Here is a 21,980-nt window from a genome sequence, read left to right on the forward strand (position 1 = left end):
CCAAAATAGTTGGAATAGTACAGTACTACTACCACAGAGCGCATCCATTTTCACTCATGAGCAGTCCTTATGGGTCCAGAAAAAGTTGAAAATGAGAACCTAGAGAAGAGTTCCAATTACATTGATTCTTTGAGCATACTAACATCATATCATAGGATTGCAGGAAAAGCCTTATCGGTGAAATCATACACAACATAAAACACAGCCACAACCCAGTGACAAACAGTAAAGCTTTGCTGAGTTTCGAGTCGCATAGGAATTGACAGAATTTATAGCGCTGATATATGCGCTGCACAAGAACGACATATATAACTTGAAGTGCACATTCCCTACAAAAGAAGCAGCCACATTAATACAGTCTAAGCTAAGAGATAGATGGCAGTCTAAATGGAATAATGGGAAAAATAATAGGCTACATGTAGTAAAACCTCTCTAAATGATTGGAAGCTTTGAACTCATTAAGAACGATACACTGAAGTCAGTGTATATGGCCTCCGTATTGGACATACACACCTTACACATGGTTATACTGCTACAAAAGAGGAAACGCCAACATGCGAGCTTTGCGGAGAAACGATCACAAATAATCATATTTTCCGTTTCTGCACACATTTTGAAGAACTAAGGAAAAGTATTTTCCACTATTTTATTCCGAATATATTTCTCTTCATCCTATCTTACTAAACGAAGAAAATGCACTTGTGAATATTTCATGCGTTTTCATGTTCTTAAAAGATGCCAACTTTGTTAGCAAACTAATAAATTTTAACCGTATTTAATATATCTTGCTTGGATGGCAGTTCTTACCATGAGTATGGTGCATGGGAGCCTTAAATGCATGTGTGCCATAAAGCACAACACACAACAAGATAATGTTTTTATGCTTATAGAAGACCTGATTACAGTTATAACCCTATAGAGAACTCATTCGTGTCATGCTTCTTCGCTTCTGGCAAACTATGCCCTTCCGGGTACTGTGAAGTTGTGCTAGTGAAGCGAATATATGTGCGTTTTTTTTAACAGAAAGCGTAACTGTGCCATGTAAAGCCGAGGTCACGAGCGGAGCCGCTAGCGCACATGCGCCATAGTCATGGCAACCAGCTGTGCCATTTCACAGTTGTTCCGGCGCAGCGTTCGCTACTGAGAGAAGGAGGAAGAGGAGTGTAGCGGTATCCCGGCAAACGCGCGCTCCGGAGCGGAGAGAATGGTGCTTTAGAAGAACTTTTCGGGCCAGTTGGTTCATAATTCGATTCTATAAATAGCTGCGCTAACGAGAAAATGACGAAGGAAAGGCTGAACACAGATAAACGCGTTTGTGTTTGTATGCGTCCAGCCTTTCCTTCGTCCTTGTCTCGTTGGCGCATCAGAGGGAAGGGTAGATTTTGCACTGCACACGCGCTCGCCGTCGCGGAGAGCTGACCCAGTGGAGCAGCAGAAAGCGTCTACCGGCATCGCATGTGCTGGGCGTGGAAGTTGATTCTCCCCTCGGTCACCTCTTTTGAGGCAGCCGAAAAAGCTGACATCGCCCACGCGCTTGCACGTACAGAAGCATGATATATAATTTCTGACTCACTCTAAGACCCCGATACTAAAAAAGTTTGAGCGTGGTAGAATTCGCCTTTCTGCGTACAGCATACTGAGCTCGCCCGCCGCCAACCCGTCCCGCTATGTGGAGCTGATATGGGTGTTTGCACACTCCTGAAATCCGAGAAACCAGGCCGTTAATACGTTATCTGAGGTTCTTTAAACCGCAGGACGGTGGCCTCCAAACTGGGATTCACACGGAATCGTATGAACTACTTCAGTGAGATAATGCAGGCCTGTACGGTCGAGCGACTGCTCCACTCCCCTCTCCCCATCCAACCAATCTCTAGATAACTACCAGCAGACGCTCTGGCAAGGAGTCCAGACGCGGCCAGGCTGTACTGCAGGCAACCCTCCCATCTATTTCTTCTACGTCTCGCTACCCTCACCGATTCCGAATGCACAACCGCTCCACCACCACCCTCGCTCCTATCCGCTTCCAATGCCGGCGGCTCTGCCCTGTGGGGACTGGAGCATCTCACCGCTGGGAGGACGCGGAGACCCTGCTGCACTCTGAGGACTCCGTCCGACAGATGATAGCCACATATTGGGCTGCCGACGTTATGAACCACAGGAGAGTTGTGGGGCGAACGTTAGAGAGTTGTGGGGCCATCCGAGGACCTAGGGGCATGCATGCCCCTAAACTATAATATTCTAATCAAGTTATTACTGCTACCAATTCTGCTCGGAACGCCGATGAATTTTGATGTGTTCACGGTACCGTGGTTAATTGCAACGCACGGTCCCCCGCAGCCAAAGCATTCGCTCCACATTCGGTTCAGCAGCGTTAAGCTCCCTACTCCCAATCCAAACCTTACGCTCAAGTGCGCATTTGATTGCTTTGTGCTTGAATAAACTTCCGTTTTAGGACTGAATATAATTTACCATGTGTAGAAAGTGAAATTGTGATTATTTATTATTGAACTTCTTAAAATTCATTCACAAATTATAAAAAATTTTAAGTAACACCTTGAAAAAAACCTACGGCAATTTAAATTGTTAACAGCCTCCATGCGCAGTGTTATGGCTTCAGCTTCGTCGTGTAATCAGGCATGGCAGAAATCATCTCCTCGAAGTGCCTGTCGTACTCGGGAAGTTGCTGCCGCACCCGAAGATGGTACTTCTTGAGATCCTCAAGGTGATGCACTCCTCCGCCGACAAAACCCTGCAGGGCACGTGATTATGTGACAATCAGTAGTACCTCTGACGTTTCATACAACACCAAACTTTTTGGTTATGGAAACTACAGTAACTACCTCAGATGTTGGCGCCTAGCCGTTGGCAAGCCAATAGAAATAAAGCAGTAGATGCTAAATAAAAATTAGGCGACAAATTATCTACTTTATTAAGTGCATTACGTACAATGTTTTTGTACTTTTTATATCTCTGTCCCTGCAGCGGTGATGCAGTGGTTTAGATGCCCGACTACTATGAGAGGGTACTAGGGCTCGATCTCGAGCCCCTGCGGCTGCGTTGCGATGAAGGGGAGTGGCGTCTATAAGCAGTGTGATCTCGGTGCACGTGAAAGAATACCAGGCGGGCAAAATTTCCAGAGTCCTCCACTACGGCATCACTCATAGCCTGAGTAGGTTTGGGACGTTAAGCTCTATAAACCAAAGTTCTTATTTTTGGTTTTGTGCTTTTTTACTTTTTATTGTTTTTGACCATTTTTATACATCGAGATGAAGCATAAGCAACCATTCGCTTTCCTTTCTGAGTAGTGACACCTTTGAAAACTTTATTTCTTTACTTTTCAATTACCTAAAAAAATATTTCATCAAATACAGACTGTATTTTCGTAATTAATAACATCAAGCATTACTTTTTATTCTGAGCATTTTGACATCTTTGAACTCGTTTGTCCCAATTTTTCATCTTCCATTCCTTACATGGATGATTCTTCATTTATAACAAGGATTTCATTGACTGGTCAATGGCTAATACATACCAGTCAGACATACTACGACAACAATAACCACTGTGTGATTCTTTCATGCAGCCCCTGATACGTTGCGGCAAGCGCTGCAGTCAAGTCGAGTGCTTTTCGACTAAACGAGCGCTATAACCTATCGCTTAAAACTGGGAGACTCAGCCACCGCCTAGCAGCGGACGCGTTAGAGTCGTTTTTCGAATAGCTCTGGCAGCTGATGGCGTGATCCCAGGCCACAAGAATGAATTCCCTTGGGGTGAACGAGCTCTATACACTACCATGAAAAGGTACGATTAAACAGATAAGGACGTCTTAAATCAGTCCATATCATGCCTTGCCGTGGTTTTAACTTTTTCGGTTTCGCAAAGAGTGCCGGACACAAAGTTTGGCGGAGTGTTAAACACCTTCAGGCTGGCTTGGTTCTTCGGGACAGGAAACTCCGGTATCTCTCTCACTTCTTCGGTGGTGACTTCCACTTACCCTCAACGGCATACATTCAAAGATACATATGTCGTCAGTTTGAATTCCTATCACAAATTAGACTAAAATTTGACCAGCAGGTGGATGATAAAGGAGAAGTTAAACGGCATGACGTTCTTCTGAGAGCTGCCACAGAAAGCTTGAGTCAAGTGTGATACGAAATAGCGAGCGTGTTTGTTTCTTCGAGATATTTTTCCGAGAGAGAGAGAGAGAGAGAAATAACATTTATTGCACCCGTCAAAAGGTTGGTGAGGATCCGAGGCGAAGCTCTGTCCCAACCATGTCCTCCCCCTCAGCCGTCGACCTGGATCCCTTGGATCTTAGCAGCGGCCAGAGCAAGACGGATGACTTCTCGTTGCCCTTTTTCGTCCTGCTTGAGAAGTAGTGCCTCCCAGGACTCATCTGTTCGGTCAGGTTCTCCAAATCTAGGACACGTCCATATCATATGGATCATGTCCGCTATGCCATTGCAACGTTTGCACCTGGGGCTTATATGTTTTTATTGGTACGATATGAGTATTTTTTAAGTCAAGGCGGCGCTATTACGCGATAGTGCATTCGCCTCATTTTGCGGAAAAGCCATGGCTCTACCCTAATGTTGAGAAATGTATAAACAAATGCGCACCAATTTTGGTATCAAATGAGTGACACAAATGTTCTTTGTGCAGCAGTCAAGAGTGGTGCCTCATCATTTCGTTTCCCTTTCAGCCTCCATCCGCGAGTGAAATTAGAGGTAGGTTTGTTAGTTGCCAACCGCTAACATATCTGCCCTCTATTATACGCCGTTCCTTGCAGCTGTAGGTGTCTATTATGAAATGAGGCTGACACCACCCCTGCCTCTCGCCAAAGAATAAACATAATAAATGCATTGAGGAATGAGACTTCACCCTCCCTGGGAAGGGAAGGCGGTGAAGGGGGGCTGTTCCTTGCCATACGTGGCTGGGACTGGTAGGTCAACGCCGCTCGCGGCGAGGGCTACCCTGCCACCGATTGTTTTTCTGTTGTAGGCCGTCATTGCACCCTCCACCCCTTCGGTGGTAGACGGCGGCTGTTGCGGCGCGCTTCTTTCTCTCCCTCTTCTGTTTCCTTTCTTTTCTATTTTCTCTACTGTCCGCACGAGGCAGCGGAGATAGCTCAGCTACAGAGTCAGTAGCAGGCCCGTGCATTTTCTTTTCCTTCTTCCTACATCCACAACAACGCTCCCTGTACAAAGTTATAAATAAATGGTTTTCATCCGTTTATTCTGTTTGGCAAATGTCGAAGTCTCTCAACTCCAATAACTCGCTAATAAAAAGACGCTGTTGAAGGCGCCATTCCTTCTAATCTTACGCAGAAGCTTTAGTGTCCTTATATTTTTTCTTGGAGTGAACGAGCCGTATAAGCAATTTCGTAAAACTACCATGTTGTGGATTGACCACGGAGTAATAACTTTCAGAAATTGAGCGTTTTCGCATTTCTACTATATCGCTACAAGTATCTTACGGCAAATATAAGTGCTTGCTTCCTTCAAGGAATTCCGCTTCCATGATGAACGAGCTTCCATAAAGGACGAAATCTCCTTTCCTTTTCATGGTACTCTTTTTTTAACAAAAAGGCATAAAGCTGCCAGATGTCATCGCGATGTTTAAGACGCATTTCTCCAGTTAAAATGCTGCGCAAACGAGTGAAGCCTAATTAGGAATAAAAACAGATACTCTGTGAAACTTCTGACACTGCTTTTCCATTGAACTCACGTAACACTCGAAAGACAAAAATCGCAAGTTTAGGCGTACATCTGCATATAAAAAGAAGCACAACCGACAACGAGGCGAAGACACGTATAGAGGAACATTCGCTCTTTTTCGGATTTGTGGTGTCTTTCGGAGGATATATAAAAGCGCAATCATTCAAGGAGGACTGATTAGAAACTAGAAAAAAAAAGCTGCTGAAGTGTGCTTAAGAGCGGTAATGGCGGAAGCCGCTTTACAGAAGTTCTAATCATTGTCATCCCTGCTATTATCATCATCTTGACCACAATAGCTACGGCTACCATCAATTTTATGAACTGAATGCACTGTCCTTCTCATCGCGTACCATCATTATATATATCGCAAACCGCAGCATCACTATCATCGCTACTATCATGGTTATCATTATCACCAAGTGTATCGTCATTATCATCACTACTATCAACCTCTCGCAAGAGAATCATTACTAACAATTTCTCCCGAGCCCAGCCTTGAATAGTGGTTAGCGCTCATATTTGGCCCTTTGATCATCTTAAACTTGGCCTCTTCAGCACCTGACCGAAGTCGAAGTTAGACATTATTCGAGTATGCCCGAATCAACGGGGACCTCCAAATCGGAGTTGGCCATGCCCAAGATTTGGTCGCCTGAACGAGAAATTTGACTTCGCCCTAATTCAACCGTGATTGGCAGCCAACCTAATTTCAGTATGATAAACTCAATGGTGTCTTCCAGTTTGTGTGGGCCACACTCAAATGTGACTTATAGAACAGCTGCTAAGCTATGAAATGTAGAACTAACAAGGGAACTGGGCACGGAACTGGCTGCGGTTCCTGTTTCTGCACTTAAGCACACTTATCCCACCCCTATAATTACCTTTTCTTTTAAAAGGAACAGTTTGAGGGACTTGCTAGATTTTAGGAACACGCTGCATTTGTAGTAAGCAAATATTCCATAATGAAGCTAGCAAAATCAAGATTATCTTGACAAGGCCAATAAAACAGAGTTAGGTGTATAAATGCTTTAAAATGCGCATCTCAGATTTAAATACGCAACAAATACTTCATAATAAAATGCTGTGAAAAACCATTGATGGTGATCCTTAACTACGTTAAAGGACATTTGAATATACAATATTTCATCTTTGAGGTACAAAAATGTCTGCATATTATAAACTGACGCAAAAAAAGCCAATTTTGTAAGGGACTATCAGTTCGTAGTACACAAATTGCTGCTCGCGACACCGTGGAAGACATTTCCTTCGTGCATAAATTGTTAGAAGTTAGGACTGTCGTTATTTAGTTGTGTCTGTACTTGGCAGCTGAGCTGTTTTTCTGAAATGGTGTTAATCTGGTTGAATACTTAGATTCTGTGGTGAAATAAATCTCAGTTATTCTTGTTTCGAAGTAGGATATTTGCGGAGTTACCTTGCTTTTTTCTATATACAATTTGTTTGCTGTCATATCTGTTCATGAACTCCTTCTGCATGGTGGAATGTTCATATTCCATGTCCGCGATGCATACTGATCCGCTGCCCCTATGCAGGCCTCATATATCGTATCTCCTTTCTTTATGTCTTAGCGCATGTTAGAGGGAGCTACTTGCTGCAAGCCGCCTTTAGGGTATTAAACAAGTTCATCTTGCGTTAACTCTTGAATCATTACCATAGGTTTTTCGCACAAGAGTGCAAATTCTTAGGCTCGCAAACTATCCTCAAACAGCCTCTATCGCAAATGATGTTACAACAGGTTAATGCCGATGCCTGCTCGCAGAACAGGCTCTACCGTGGCCGCTCGTCCTTTTATGCCCGGCTCCATGGTCTTCTCTCGCTAGGCCACTGTCTAAGGTCTCCTGAAATTGATCTCCTCTTGAGGGCGGTGAAAACTGTTTACTGGTGAAATTTCGGTGCTCTGCCAGTGACTACAAACTGCCCCTACCTATTTATTCCCCAGTGCCAAACTGGGTTATACGTTGGTGCACCTAGAATATTATCCGCAAGCGCGTGTCGCGACTTCCGATACCTTCAGAATAACTCCTATGGTCAGCGCTAAGCCGATGTCGGGAAGCGTGAGCTCATCGCCGGCAAGGAAGGGCTTTTGTCCAATTAGCCGCACAGCAGCGCCGAGCCCTCCGTTCAAACGTTTCATCTGTCCCTTGGTGGTTTTTCCGTCCTTCGCAAGCTTTCTCTGCATGAAAAAAGATGAAACCAAATCTCAGACGTCTACAAGCACTGACACAATCTGCAATTGTAGGCCTAGTGAAAGCATTTAAGAGATTTGGTGCTAGGTGTAGTTTGTAATTGGTATTATTTTAAAGGCGAAAATAAACGCGAAGTAAAATGCAGGGACACAAGAAGACGGTGCGAATCATCCTCTCTTCTTTTTCGTGTTTCATGCGAGTTGTTTGTCGCATTGAAAATCGTATATTTTTGTAGCGGTCACTTCACTGTCATGAAAAAATATGCAAGTAAATTCTCAACAAATGGTAATGGAACCGAAGAAGAGTGTACGAAAAGACTGCCCAGAGGGCCTTCGAAAAGCATCTCATTTTGATTGACATATAGCTTAAAGTGTGAGTCAAATATATTGAAATAAACACATAGGCAGGCCTCACACGAAGGGGCAAGTGCGACAACGAACTTAACATATAAATAGCCAACCTAGAACAGCTCTACAAGTATAATGCGCAATAGATTCCAGGAATGATTCCTATACCGTTAAATTGTTTTATTTGGAACGTTTATTCACGGCTACTCTCCAATGCATAAAATGCACCAATCTGCCCTGCGTTTCCTGTCCGGCTGTGGTGCCTTGCTACAGAAACATTCCAGTACGCCTGGCTTCTAAGAAAACCAGTCACTAAATATCGTTGGGATTCAACATTCCCCTCGCCCGTACGACAAGGCAAGCGCTCTCTCTGACCGCAATTGCCTCTTGGGTGGGACGACGCCACGATGCCGGAGCGCGCGGATGTTGCTACGAGACCAAGGGAAATTGTTGGGAGCTCCCAGCAAACAGCTTGGCCCACTCAATGTGTCTCGGTGTGTCGTTGTTCATGACCACCACTGTCCAAGCAAGCAGACAGGCGTTTGGCTTTAGGAGCAGAGCTCATGCCGTTAAAAACCCTCCACAAAAATCGGGCACCAGCGCTAGAGCCTACTGCCTGTCCAATTGGGAAGGCTACCTAACAAAGAAGGGATATTTCTCTGATCAAAATGCTGGGATATTTTGACCAGTGTGCGAAGCATAGCCAGATGGCAGAGGCTTGCTCCTGACTCTGTGATAGGCCTCGAGTGAAACCGCAGGCGGGGTCCGCGTAACGTGTCATTCTGAAGGGGATTCTGCGCTATTCGTCAACCTACTGCCAGTTGCCGACGTTACTCTTTACATCCGCTCGGGAAAGCCAGCCCGTTGGTTCAGCTCACGGTAAAGTGCCCATCTCTCCGCCTCCGCCCAGAATCGCAGATGCGGTACGTCCGTTAGCCTGTTGGCTCAACACCGCGTCGTCTGTACGGCGGAGAATGCGGGTGAGAGCGCTGCCGAAGCGCACCAAACAGAGGTTCAAAGTTCAGCGGCTCACGAGAGTTGAGAGTCAAGTTAACTGGACCGACGTCGCATGGCTATGAGGTGACGTCACTCGCATACGGTAGACCAATTCCCAAGCCGGCAGACGCCGTTCGGAAAGGGGGTATGAATTATGGTAACAGATGTGACGTCAGTAGGAGTGCTGGTACACCAAATTTGCTAAAGGATATGACAGCGGGGAGCGACCTGTTTGAGGAATCTCCGGAGCACGCGCATCTTGTAAGAGTGAGGGTACCTGTTGAGGCTGCGTTCAGCAGTTAAGAGTTTGTCAGGGGTTAAGGGAGGCTCATCGACATGAGAGGGTCACAAGTTTCATTAAAGAGACACAACCCCGCGACAATTCAGGACAAATTTCACTGTGAAGCCACTTGTAGTGTGGATGGCGTTGATTAACTGTTTTGCAGTTGATATTTGCTACGAGTGAGTTGAAGGCTTCCAGCTTGTCTATGAATAAGCTTAACTACAATGCGTGCTGGTCATTGACGCCTCAGATGAGATCTGGAGAGCCGTTATGCCGCAATAGAGCGAGCGACGAGATCGGAATAAACAAATATTCTAGGGGGAATATGCGAGATCGCATAACTACCGGAATGTGCACTGGCATACCATTTCCTTAGCTCTGCGATTGAACGCAAAGGTCCTGGCAGATGTCAACGAGTAAGCAGAGTGATTGCCTGATATAATGACAAATGCCAATAGGAAGGCGGAGCGCATCCACGGTAAGAACATTGCAAGCCAGATGGATAGCTTACTGCGCGCACAGAGAAGTTGCCAGAGAAGTCACAGTCCTCAAACGCAACTACGTACTCAGCGACGTGACCGCGAGATCGCGATGGTTCGTGCGCCCAGATGGGTGGGACCGTTAGAGTTTGCTAAGATTGTTTTGCGCCTGCAAGCTGAAAGGCCCAAGGTCGCGCGGAAATGGCGGACGCATGCCTACAATATGTTCCAGTGAAAGCGGAAACTACAAGCGCTGAACGTCGCGGAGGCTAGCGAATCCCAGAGAGGTCTCCAAAGGGCATCGCTGCAACACTCGAAGCCAGCGAAGCCGAAGCCATGTTACAGCATGCGCACAGCAGCTCCATGGGTATCGCTACAACACCCTCCGCCCGCCAGATCGCTGAAAGGAGGGCGAGTTGGTTAGATGGACAACATTTATTTCCACCGGTGAGAAGCGCTCTCTCCCCCGTCCTCGGTATGCGTGCCGGCGTAGACGGGGAGTCGTGCGACCGCGGATTAGAGGCTGGCAGGTAGCCCTTGGCTTGCTGCGGCCTCTTCTTCCAAATTGACGCGGCGTCGCTTGATCGCAGGATCTGCACTTCGCAGCAATGTAAATCGGCGAGCTCGCCGAATGTCAACACTGCCCAACACCAAGCTGGATGGTGCGAGAGGTTGTGTTCCACAGAACCCGACCAGAGTAAATACGCAAGTCGGCGCAGTGTCTTTAGAAGGGGTTCTGCGCGACGCCTGGTGCATGGAGGGACGTAACCTAGTGCCCTGATTTACGGCCTGCGGAAAGTTGGAATGAGATCACCGCACAGCGGGTGCCACGGCTGCCAATGACTGTTTGGTGAGCCAGCAGAGTTCGCCTCTTCATCATTCACGTGAATGCAACGGTAGGGATTTCAGCAGCTCGTGTCCGATGTGCGGCCTGCACGCCGAGGCAGCCCGCCATGGAGGCGGCCGTCCTTGTTTTGGCCGCACCGCCAGAGGTAGAGTCAACCAAACCGAGTCCCGACTCCTGTCCTGCGGCATGGTCCTGCTAAGGGACCAGCCGTGCGGCTCCAAAGTAGAGACCGGCGCCCAGTTGGAGCTCACGAATAAGGCAGGCAGGGTGTTGTGATCCAACATTCACCTCGCCCGCACGACACCGCGAACACCCGCTTCATATTTCTTTCACGGAATGTTACTTGTTTCCCCTCCTGGTCTCCTTCCCCACGGAACTGTTGTGGAGGGGGGTGGGTGAGAGAACTGGCTAGCGCACACGGTGGACCCTCCTACCCCCTCCCCTCTCATCTCGGTGGACAGTATCTGAACCCTTGGGTAGACGACACCACGACACCGGAGTGCGCGGATGCTACTACGACATCTAGGTAGAACGTTTGGCGCTCCCAATAAAAAGCTTGGTCCGCTGGCTGTGCCTCTGTTTGTCACTCTTCATGGCCACTGCTATGGCCGGAGGTAGCTGTGTGGCGTTTGTTTCTGACTGCAGAGTCCGAGACCTGTTAGAACCCCCTCCAAATATGAAGGCGCTTATGGGATGTTCAAGTGGACATATGTCAATAATCTTGTTGAGCCACTCACGCTGTCTCACAATGTACGACGCCGCGACCATGAGACTGCCATGAGAATGCATGTCATGTGCTTCAAATATTATTATGACCCCGGTGTTTTGTCAGCGCGGTAAATTGCCAGGATAGATCCATTATGTCCCAGGAATTGTAATGATGTGCTTCGGTGCGAACCGTATTGCCGCCTCTTTGCCTACGTTTCCGGCTGGGCTTCCTGATATCCCACTGCAGTTGGCCTTGATTCCATCCCCAAACTTTTCTTAAAAAACTCCCACCTTGGAAGGTAATCGGGTGGATCAGTAATAACCACTGGTAGTTTGTAGAAGTCAGAACACCACACGTGAAGTCAGGTGAAAAATAAGGTTGCGTTCTGAGTCCATTACTACTCTTCATATACACAAAAGGTCTTGCCAAATAAAAGTAGAACTATTCGAAGAAGGTTGTGTAAGTATTAGAATTATTATTAAGAATGCGTTTCATCAGTGTATTCTATTTGGTTCATTTTTTCTGACACACAGAAAGATTTTGGTGTAACGAATTTGTTTGCTTTTGCTTTTGTATGTATACCTTTTACTTTCATATAAAAGTGTAAACGATATACCAGTGACTCGAATGTGTATTTTTATTTTTAGAGCCTTATGCAAACTGCTTATATAATAATTTCACACGCGTGCATATCATTTACAAGATCTTTCTTGTCGGTATTTCAACTAGCTTTTAGCTAGGAATCAAGGTTCGGTGAGATACATGCCCTGTACGTTTTGTCTGAAATAATATCAATCAATCTCTGGTCTTGTCCGCCTTTCTCACCAACAGTCTATTCCGGAATTGATTTCCAAAATGAAGCGCAATGTGAATTATAAGCGTACAAAAGGAAAAAATTTACAACTACTGAATAAAATGTGCTTATTTTGTCAAAACTGAGCGAGATTGTAGTTAACTGGCAATAATATTGAGTGTACACAGAGCCGTGAGAAATGCGTCGCTGTGTTACTTCAGTTACTTATTTATCTACTGATAAGTTTTTCATCAAATGTATTTTCCTGACTGTACTTCCCGTGCGATAATTCTTTTAGTTTCAAGATATATGAATACTTTTCATGCAACTAACCTGCTGTTATCTTAATAAAAATAGCAATGATAGTGCAATAAAGATAATAACTAAATAATTTTAAACAGATAAACTCAGACATCACTGAAAGTTTAGAGCTGGTGCCGTTATAATTTTAAATTTGCTCACGTATTCCGATAACGTATTATGCACGCAGCAGCGTTGTAGCCCCTACCCACGGACGAAAAAGGTTAATATACAGACACATAAACGCATAGGGCGTTTTACCATTGCAGCGAGTCCACTGTTGTAGACCGTTCCTAGTTCGAAGAAGAGGAGCCAGTCCACAACGGCCCGCCGCTGTGGTTCCCGCGGGTAAAGAGGGCTGTCCGGAGCGTACTTGTTCATAAGGTACATGCCGATGGCCCGGCTACGAACACAGGTGCACCACCACAGTTCAATAACTTTCACCGGGAAATGCCGTCTCTATCTGGGTATATGTTTTAACTGAAATCTTACCTTTCCGCCAGTAGAAACCCATTGTCATTTATGAGAGGCACGCTACACTGGGGATTCATCTAATAGAGAAGTGGAGAAATGCTTAATTTTGTGGCGAGTACTAAGCAATAAGAATATGTAGGACATGGCAATGAACGCACATCAGAACGGCTGAATAAACACCGTGCAGTAATTGGAAACAGAACAAAGATGTGTTCACGAGCAGTACTGATTATTTCATGCTGCATTGTGAGTCATTATCTCTTGTGTAGAACGAGAGTGTCATTCATAGTTTTCACAAAAAAAAAATACATTCGCTCAAATTTTTATGCCTATTACCACAACTAGTATATCAAGAATTTAACTGTAGCTCCGATATTGCGTAATAAAAAGAATTGCTTATAACAACACCCAACTTAATAATAAACGATAGTGGTTATTCTAGCTCCCCGTCGCGGTCTATAACAATGGGTGGGTTCTGTCCTGCAGAATATTGAATGTTTCTTCTAGAAAACACGTTGTGAAAATATGTAAGTATTTCACGATTATATAAGAATATGCATAAGAATATATATAAGAATGCTGAGGCCACACAGACGGCTATAGGCGGAGGGTGCAGGACACCGACATTGGCGGCAGTTCTTGCATTGACCATGAGAAGCAGAATGCGGGAAAACAGGGGTGCATTAGACCAAAACCAAAGAAAAGCTGAACATAGGTTGATGAATTAAAAGTTGTAAGGGCGTCGCATCAGTCGGTTTGACGGTCCTTAACAGGATGAATAGGAAAAGAAATATTTTAGAGTGCATAGAATGAGTTAGGCGGGAGCAAAAGTGGCAGTGAACTGATGTTGAAAGAAGTCATACGGAACGCAGTTTTACACAAATAACTAGGTTCGCTTCACATTTAGGACGGTTACCTTGATGAAGGGCTCCTTGAATACGTCTCTGTTAGGAATGCTGAGCTCTCGTTGGAGAAGTGGCACACCAATCCTGCTTGCTACAATGCGCACAAAAGTGCATGGAGGACTGGTCATGTACATGAAAAGCTCAACGGCCATTCTTCCGCGCTGCAAAAAGAAAGCAGAGCGCTCGCATCTCGAAACAGCATAGCTAGACATATGTCGTCATGGAAATGTGTGTGGGTAGAGAATCAACTTATTAGACAGTTTCATCCCCTCCTGACAAAGCTCCCTAAAAAATCTCTACTTTTTTCTACTACAGAAATTTACTGTCATGGGAATAAAACCGTCTCGGACTTGTAGATATCAATATCGCTGCGCAACAGCCTCGAATTGACGGCAGTTACAAACCAATCTCGCCCAGGTAACATGTATGAATTAATGTATGGATTATGTACACTGAATGTTGCCATTATGTTTAGTAGTATAGCCCCAGCAGAGTTAGTAACATAAAGTTAGGTTAGCCTTTATAAGTGATTACGCCGTAACTTTTCGTACCTCGAAATCCCGAGGTATAGCTAGCATTTCCAAACATTTCCACATGCATTTCCAGGGAATTTTCATCATCGTTCAACGAGACCCCAAGTTGAAATCGTGGCCTATAAGTGGTAGTAATACTGTCTTTGAGGAAAGTGAGGGAAGAAAAGATGACACAAGAAAGATATTCTCCTTGACTTCGAAGCGCGAGTAGTTCTCATCGCCGTAAAGAGTGCGGAATTTTCATTATTCTCTTCCAGCGGCAAAATGCCTCCAGAGTATACGTCCATTGCATATCAAGAATGTACCTTTTTGTTTTCATACCGTATTTGTGCCACAAAATGTACAAACCTTGTTCGTGAACTAAAGATCATTATTAGGATCTTGATTTAGTCATCAAAATTCGAACCATCCAGCTAGGTTTCCTGTGGTCGCATTCTAAGCGAGACCGCACTATACGTCTTTATTACGCTTCAGGTGCGCGGCAACTGAACACTCATCTCCACCCTCTGCCACAATTGAACTTTGTGATTGTGAATAAGCATAGCAAAGTGAGGAAATTATGTCATACCATCTTTTTTCTTTTGCCTATGAAGCGCATAGCTAGCTGACGACAGCTTTCTTTAAGCAAGATTTTTATTCAACGGAGAGCAGCTTTGCAGTGTCCTTATATCAAAAAGGTATCGTCCGCCCATCGCTCGACATTAGAGGCTTGTCACACTTCTCGGCGCAGGCTAATTTTGCATCTAAAAGCACTTTCTCGCCGAAAAAAAGAATAAGGAAGCATGCTGGTCTTAATAGCGCTGCCTACTTTCAAATTTATGGCATTAGGTTTTGCCTTGCAAAATATATTTGTTCGCACACTAATCTAGGACGGCTAAATAGCGATGGCTTAATTTAATGCTCTGCTTTATAAGCGCCACGGAATGGCGTCTGTACGCGATATTCCAAGTACACTGCTTGGGTACAAATCTCGCACACCTTCCTGCACATGTCTAATGGTGTGCGAACCTGCCTTATTAAATGCAGAACGTTTACATGCTCGATTACCTCAAGGCGTCTATGCCAACTGGCAGCTTATATTTGTAATAATATATGATACAAAGTGCAAGGAGACAAATAATTGTATATGCGTGGAAGGCGTCACTTCCAGTTGATGGAGGCAACATAAAACCCGAAGATATTTGCACGCACTGCTTTGTATGCATTCTCTCAATCTGTTAAGCACAAAATGGTAGCTTTGTTCACTCACCAGTGAATTTTCTTGATGTCGTAACAGCACCTGTGTGACAGGGGACAAATCAAGTGCCCTATCTAGCGTCTCGGTGTCGTTCTGTCATGAAGATTGTATTCTTTTGTTGTCGCTATCATCGTCTTCTACAGCGTTTTTGCGCGAGCAAACACGGCTGTTTGCTGCCTTCACGATTTATGGTGTTGGACCTCCGCATTTTCTAAAGACGGATAATTTTAAGGCGAAAGCTTTTCTAGGCTTACGTTGAATATGTCATGTCTGCGTAATGGGTCAGCGGGACTCCGAGAGATGTGTTTGCGAGATGTGTCAGCGACACGTGGAAATAGGTTTGAAGCTAACATAGTTTCCCCGAGAAGAATGTCGCAATAATTCTGACGAAGAAGCCAAAGAAAAGAAAATGGTCAAATTATAACTAGTACACAAACACGCACGATAGAGGAAGAAGAGAAGATATAAATGGAAGAGGAAGAAAGAGCAAAGCTTTTCGCCATTATGCTCATGGCGAAAACCTAACCTAACCTAAGTGCACTCCTGTATTTGGTTCAGCAGTCATGCCACTCTCAGTAAATTCACCAACTTTTACAAAGAATTTCATGGTAACAATCAGAACGTTGTTTTCGTTTATCTTGAACAAAAGGATCATGGCGACTGAAGTCTTAGAAATACCGATTCATAAAATTTACTGTCTGATGTCTATTTGTAAGAAACGCACATCTCATTTCCAACGGCATTTTCTAGAACTTCCTAACATAGCTTTTAACGAATACTCTTCCTTTTACATTTTGTAAAATGTTTTGTGGCTTGTTGACAGGTAGGCGTATCCTTTCTCATAAGTCAACAATGTAACGCAAGTGATATCCAGTTACTGTGCCGAGGATAAGTCTAACTACGATATTGAACGGGCTAATATTCACAAGTATTACAAATTGAAGGAACTCTGAGGAAAATAGTCGAGGAAATTCTGTGCCAGACTTTAGGAAGCGAGTCGTACAGTGCCTTTGCCTATATTACCATGGGCGTGCTTAAGAAATAGTAGAATGAACCCGCGTCTGTATTGCCTCGGAATGGGTTTATTTCCTCTAACCTCTCTCTCTTGCAAGATTGTCCAATGCGAGTACATAATTCTCAAACATATAGTTATGAGAAAAAATTTTGAATAATATAAAATATTCTTACGCCCACAATAATGAAAATGACCTCCAAGCAATCCATTCATGTCAAATACTTGGCATTTAAAATTGTTTCTGCGCTGGGAGCGAGTAGCCAAAATTGCCATAAAAAATCAGTTGGTTGAAATTTTGAAAATAACTCTGAGGAAACTACAATATTTTAAGACACTTTTTATAAACATATTCATATATGCGACATAAGCTTCCCGTGCGCAGGAAAAATGAAATTTTCATGTGCTTCCTGCGGTGGCAATAACCAAGAAAGTAGCTCCGTCGAAAACTTATAGGGGTGGTTTCGAAGAGCGCAGCTCTTATGTGCCTGTTCAGCGTTCGGACCACGTCACTGTGGAAGTCGTTACCTAGTAAAAAAAACATACAGAACCGTGTTTAAAATACGACACAATAGTTTGTAGTTCTTTCGTAAACGTCAGATTTTTCTTTAGTTCTGTAGTGCTTTTATGTAGTCCGGCAGTATTTCTGTAGTATATTTCTCTTTTCTGTAGTTCTCTAGCACATTTCTTTTGTAACAGAAATGTCTGATATTACTACGGAACGTTCTGTTGTCAGAACAGGTTTCCCGTCAAAAACCGCACAGAAATTTTGTGGTCACAGAAAATGTTCTATAGTTTTTCCAACTGGGCACTGCTGTAACCGAGCGAAAGAGAACCATGAACAAAAGAAAATTTCTTAGAAGACAAAACACAAAGAGCCACGACCTCTATGCCACTCGCTCGTGGCTCGTTCTCTTCTGAGAATTTTTCCTTGCCTCGAGAGAAAAATAAAGTACTTTGTAATTGCACATACATACAAACAAGCATCTGCCAAATTGTTTGCTTACAACACGCCATCGTAGTCCGCCCGCAGAAGACAGCTCCGGCACGCCTGCCAGCCTATCGTCGTTTTCTGCTGCCGGACCATGATGGAACGCTGTGGGCTCAATATATCGCACAAACCCAAGTATCACACAGTACGTGGACCCCTGGGTGCCGTATAGGCAAGTTGTGCTGGGGCAACCACAATAATAGCGATGAGAGCCCCCTTTTAGGAATCAAAGTGGGCAAGCCCATTTTGGGCTCGGCCCTGATTTCCCCATTTTGGCTTGACATCTGCTAGGAAAGGGTTAACTGAGTAAATATTCCCACATCTAGCCCTAAGGGTCCTTGTTATGAAATTTCGAATCTGGGATTTTAGTCAAAATAAGCCTAGAGTAACCCAAATAAGGCTGCAGGTCCCGCATTAGCTGCGGCGCGGCTATAAACAGGCATGCCTGCACTTTAACTACGTGGGTCCCTTCAGGAGCACTCGAGGGAAGGTCCGGCGGAAGTATGGGCTTCATGCAGGAAACTCCTAGGCTGCCAGGAATGGGGCTGTTCACCATAAACCTCGATAGTTTCCGCATGGCCCCAGACAGCATCAGAGCCTGGGACAATATTGTCAGTGAGCCGGCAAAGATCAGCCCCATGTAGGCCCAGCGCTGCCATCCTACCGCTGATATTGGTTGTGCCATTCTATAGCTCGGCTAACATTGGCCCTGAGGATTACATTGGTAAGCAATATTGGCAGTGCCTGTTTATATTGATAAGCACATTAGCCAGTCATATCCAATGCTCTCACAATATCGGTGTTGTCATTGCATTAGGTTGGCTATGATAGGCCTCAATATTTGGCGTATCACCGGTGTTAGCATTGCCATATTATAACCTTAGCTATAACGCACAGCGTTAGTCGTCAGTACACTGACGTCAGCCAATATATGCCATATGTTGGAAAATATTCAGCTCTGTTACAATGGCCCGCCAATGTCAGATATACACTGGCATACCTTACTTTTCACCGGTATGGGCATCGCCATTTCATAAGGATGGCTATATCGAACAGCTTTCGCCATTACTCCACTGACGTTGGCCACTATATGGAATATGTTGGACAATGCTGTCAGCTCTGTTACCATGCCCCGCAAAGTCTAATGCACTGGATTGCACTTTAGTCAGCATTCTCTCGTCTGTTTCGGCTGCTGGTAAATATTATATGCAAACTAGCATGTGGCTGGAAATATTTTGTGGCAACCATATTAAAGTGCTTTTGTGGTTGGCAGGCGCATTTAATTACTTGGATTTGTTACCTGCGCTTTTATAGTCAATGTTTTCAAGTTATCTTTCCAATTTTAAATACTTCAGAAATCTTCTAACTAATCGTGTTTCTTTAATCCTACCTAGCTATTGGTGTTGCTTGGGATAACACGTGTTCTTTTACACTAGATCTCTATTGACTTAAATTAGCACTGTAATCTATCCACATGTATACTGTGACAAATTTGATGAGACCGACGATCGGTCGATGGTGTCAAATATCAAGTTCGGCATCGGTCGCCGGTCCGCCAGGTCGGCGGCGGCGTTCTCCGTACCGACCGGGAGATTAGAAATAATCAAAATGACCTGTTATATGTCGTGCATAGGCAACGGTTGCTATTTTTTGTATTCTATTCGGTGATGGTCTAGGTTCATGTGGCTGCTCCCGTGGCGCTTCCTGCTGCTCTTGGTGAAAAAAATTCCAAACGTTTTAGCGAATGTGTTTGCAACCGAGTGCATCAGTTTTACCAACAGTGGCTTCAAACACACGATTACCACAGGACGTGCATGCAATGCAAATAATGAGTGGTAAGCGTCGGCCTATTAATACTCGCATGTGACCCAGATCGACAATGCGAGCACGCTTTCATCCAAACAATAAACAGGCCGTTTAAGCTATACGAAGCGTAGCAGCACATACTTTCGCTTAAACGATTTAACATTGGTGACCTAAATTAAAGCTGGGATATTAAGCGGTAAACGTCAGTCCGCACATGAACGTTCTCACATATGGCAAATCGTATCGACGCTTCCTGCTTCGTTGTCGCTCTAAGAAGTATTACAAAAAAAGTAAAAATGGAGAGAAAACAATTCACGTACAATCACAATACGAATAATAATAATAACATTATTGCTGAAAAAAATACTGGGTTACAGTTTTACTTTTCTTCATCACACTCGTTCGCACATTTTTTTTTTTCTCAAGCGTCCGCTCTTGTTGACGACGCATCGCACACTTCTGTTCCAGTCCAGTGATCGCACTCACTCGCGCCGAAAGATGGACGCTCTCTTCGATGCCTACTAGATCAATTGAAAACATTACAAACAAAGGAAGACAAACACGGATGGCATGGCGCCAGCTACAGCAGCGCCGACTTGCCTGAATGAATGCTGGATTGCATCCAAGACGCAGGCCTTAGACACTTTACATGTGGATCAAGGTGCACATGGCCGCCACCCAGGCGAGAATTTACGACGCAATGCGTCAACTGCTACACTTAAAGGTGCTATTTCTTTCATATACTTATTTCATATAAGCAGAGCTCGCGTAACTTACGTCTTAGGCTTTGCAAATGAGTAGACCATCGCATATATGTATAATCAAAAGTACGACTGCAGTGACCACGGCGCATTAATCACTGATAGAATATCGCACACATGCGGTACAGGTAAATTCTCTGTGATTATCTCAAAACACTCATTTGGCAAACAAGTACGCCAGCTATTTGCTAAACATGCCGTGAATATTCAAATCACTGCAGTGGCAAAAATGCTCAAGCTAGCTAGAGCCGCCCGCGGCACAGCGGCGGGTAGGCTTCCATATTTCACAAAAACTTGAAACGCGAAATATATTCGCGTGGGGCTTTGGTCACACTGAATTTCATATGAACAAAAAAGAGCTTTGTGTAGCAGCCAGTACAAGAAAGCCAGCTCAGCAGATTAACATTTGATTCGACGGCATGCCAAGCGTATGGTAGCATAATTTTAGAGTTTCTGTTTTCTTTTTTGTTTTCACAAGTGCGAAAAAAAGAAGTCTGTAAATTTATCCGCTTTTCTTGACCCGCCCAATTTCGTGATTCCGTCGTCGTTCCCTGCAATACAATGCTTGCGCTACATATGGCATGAAGGAATAACATTGGAGTTCAAGAATTAAATAGAGCCGTCGCTGTTCTACAATTAAGCTTAATTCGGTATCAAAGCTTGTTTATTCTCAATCTCTGTAGTGGAACAGTTACAGGCGTGCGCGGAGCAGGCAGTTTTTTTTACAAATATTTTTCATGAAGAGAAGACACCCACATGTAAACTGACCTGTGAGCATTAGAGCAAAAAAAAAAGATGTGAAAGAAAACACTGTACACAGAAATAAAATACGAAAAAGTACAATGGTTATATTAACAATGAACAACTGGATTACAATTACACTTCTTTGTTTAGCACACGCACGTTAGCACACAGTTTCCCAGCATCCGCTCACCGTGCTGACGCACCGCTAACTCCCGTCCTCGCGCACTTTGCACTCCTGGCGTTCCCCGGATCGCACTCTCTCACCGCATGCGATCGACCAAAGTCCCAGGTTGCATGCTCGCGTCGAAATCCAGGCACGTGCGCCAAAGCGGTGGTCGGGTCGACGCACAACTCAGGGTCCAGGGGCGGACGGCCGCCGCCCAGGGGAAAGACGATCGCTAACAGACTGGAGACTTCTTTCAAACATTTTCGGCCTCTCATAACAAGTTGCATAGAGAAATGTGCTTTTAACGAATTTTCTTGGCCAATAAATTACACGCAAGAAACTAAACTGTGAAAGAAACAAGCGCCTAACAAACCGGATCAACAAACGACTAATCTTACAGATGGAACGATAATGGTGGTGCGGATATACAACTGGCCGGTATGAGAGGAAATGTAAACATCGTATGGTACCGAGATGCTTAGCTAAATAATTTCAACAAACTTGCTTCAAATCCTCCTTTCAGTGTGAGCACCATTTTATGAAAACATTTTCGATGGTATGCTATAATTAAGCAAACTGGTCGTAGTAGAATACAGCATTCACAAAATACAACTTAAACAGGGGTGGATGTTGTAAACAAAACAGCTAGGCGTCTCTCCAGGGCGACGAAGCGCTTCGT

General features: G+C 44.5%; 1 protein-coding gene across 1 annotated transcript; it reads right to left on the reverse strand.

Annotated features, from left to right (window-relative positions):
• Nucleotides 1–2,605: 2,605 nt before the first annotated feature.
• LOC146195493 (glutathione S-transferase D7-like) lies at nt 2,606–18,464 on the reverse strand. The gene is made up of 6 exons (XM_084596817.1): nt 18,270–18,464; nt 14,063–14,212; nt 13,165–13,223; nt 12,934–13,075; nt 7,741–7,905; nt 2,606–2,749 (listed from the first exon to the last, which is right to left on the reverse strand). The coding sequence occupies exons 1-6, from the start codon at nt 18,462–18,464 to the stop codon at nt 2,606–2,608; spliced, it is 855 nt and encodes a 284-aa protein (XP_084452943.1).
• Between the last annotated feature and the right edge of the window lie 3,516 nt (nt 18,465–21,980).

Source organism: Amblyomma maculatum, chromosome 3 (genome assembly GCF_055883805.1).
Source record: "Amblyomma maculatum isolate TAMU_Amacu chromosome 3, ASM5588380v1, whole genome shotgun sequence".
Lineage (NCBI taxonomy): Eukaryota > Metazoa > Arthropoda > Arachnida > Ixodida > Ixodidae > Amblyomma > Amblyomma maculatum.

Coding starts and splice junctions, on each gene's coding strand:
- LOC146195493 (XM_084596817.1), bottom strand. CDS start 18,464: ATGGGGCTGATCTTTGCCGGCTCACTGACAATATTGTCCCAGGCTCTG. Junction 13,224..14,062: donor TCAAGGAGCCCTTCATCAAG/GTAACCGTCCTA, acceptor CTTCTCTATTAG/ATGAATCCCCAGTGTAGCGT. Junction 7,906..12,933: donor ACAGTGGACTCGCTGCAATG/GTAAAACGCCCT, acceptor TTTTTCATGCAG/AGAAAGCTTGCGAAGGACGG.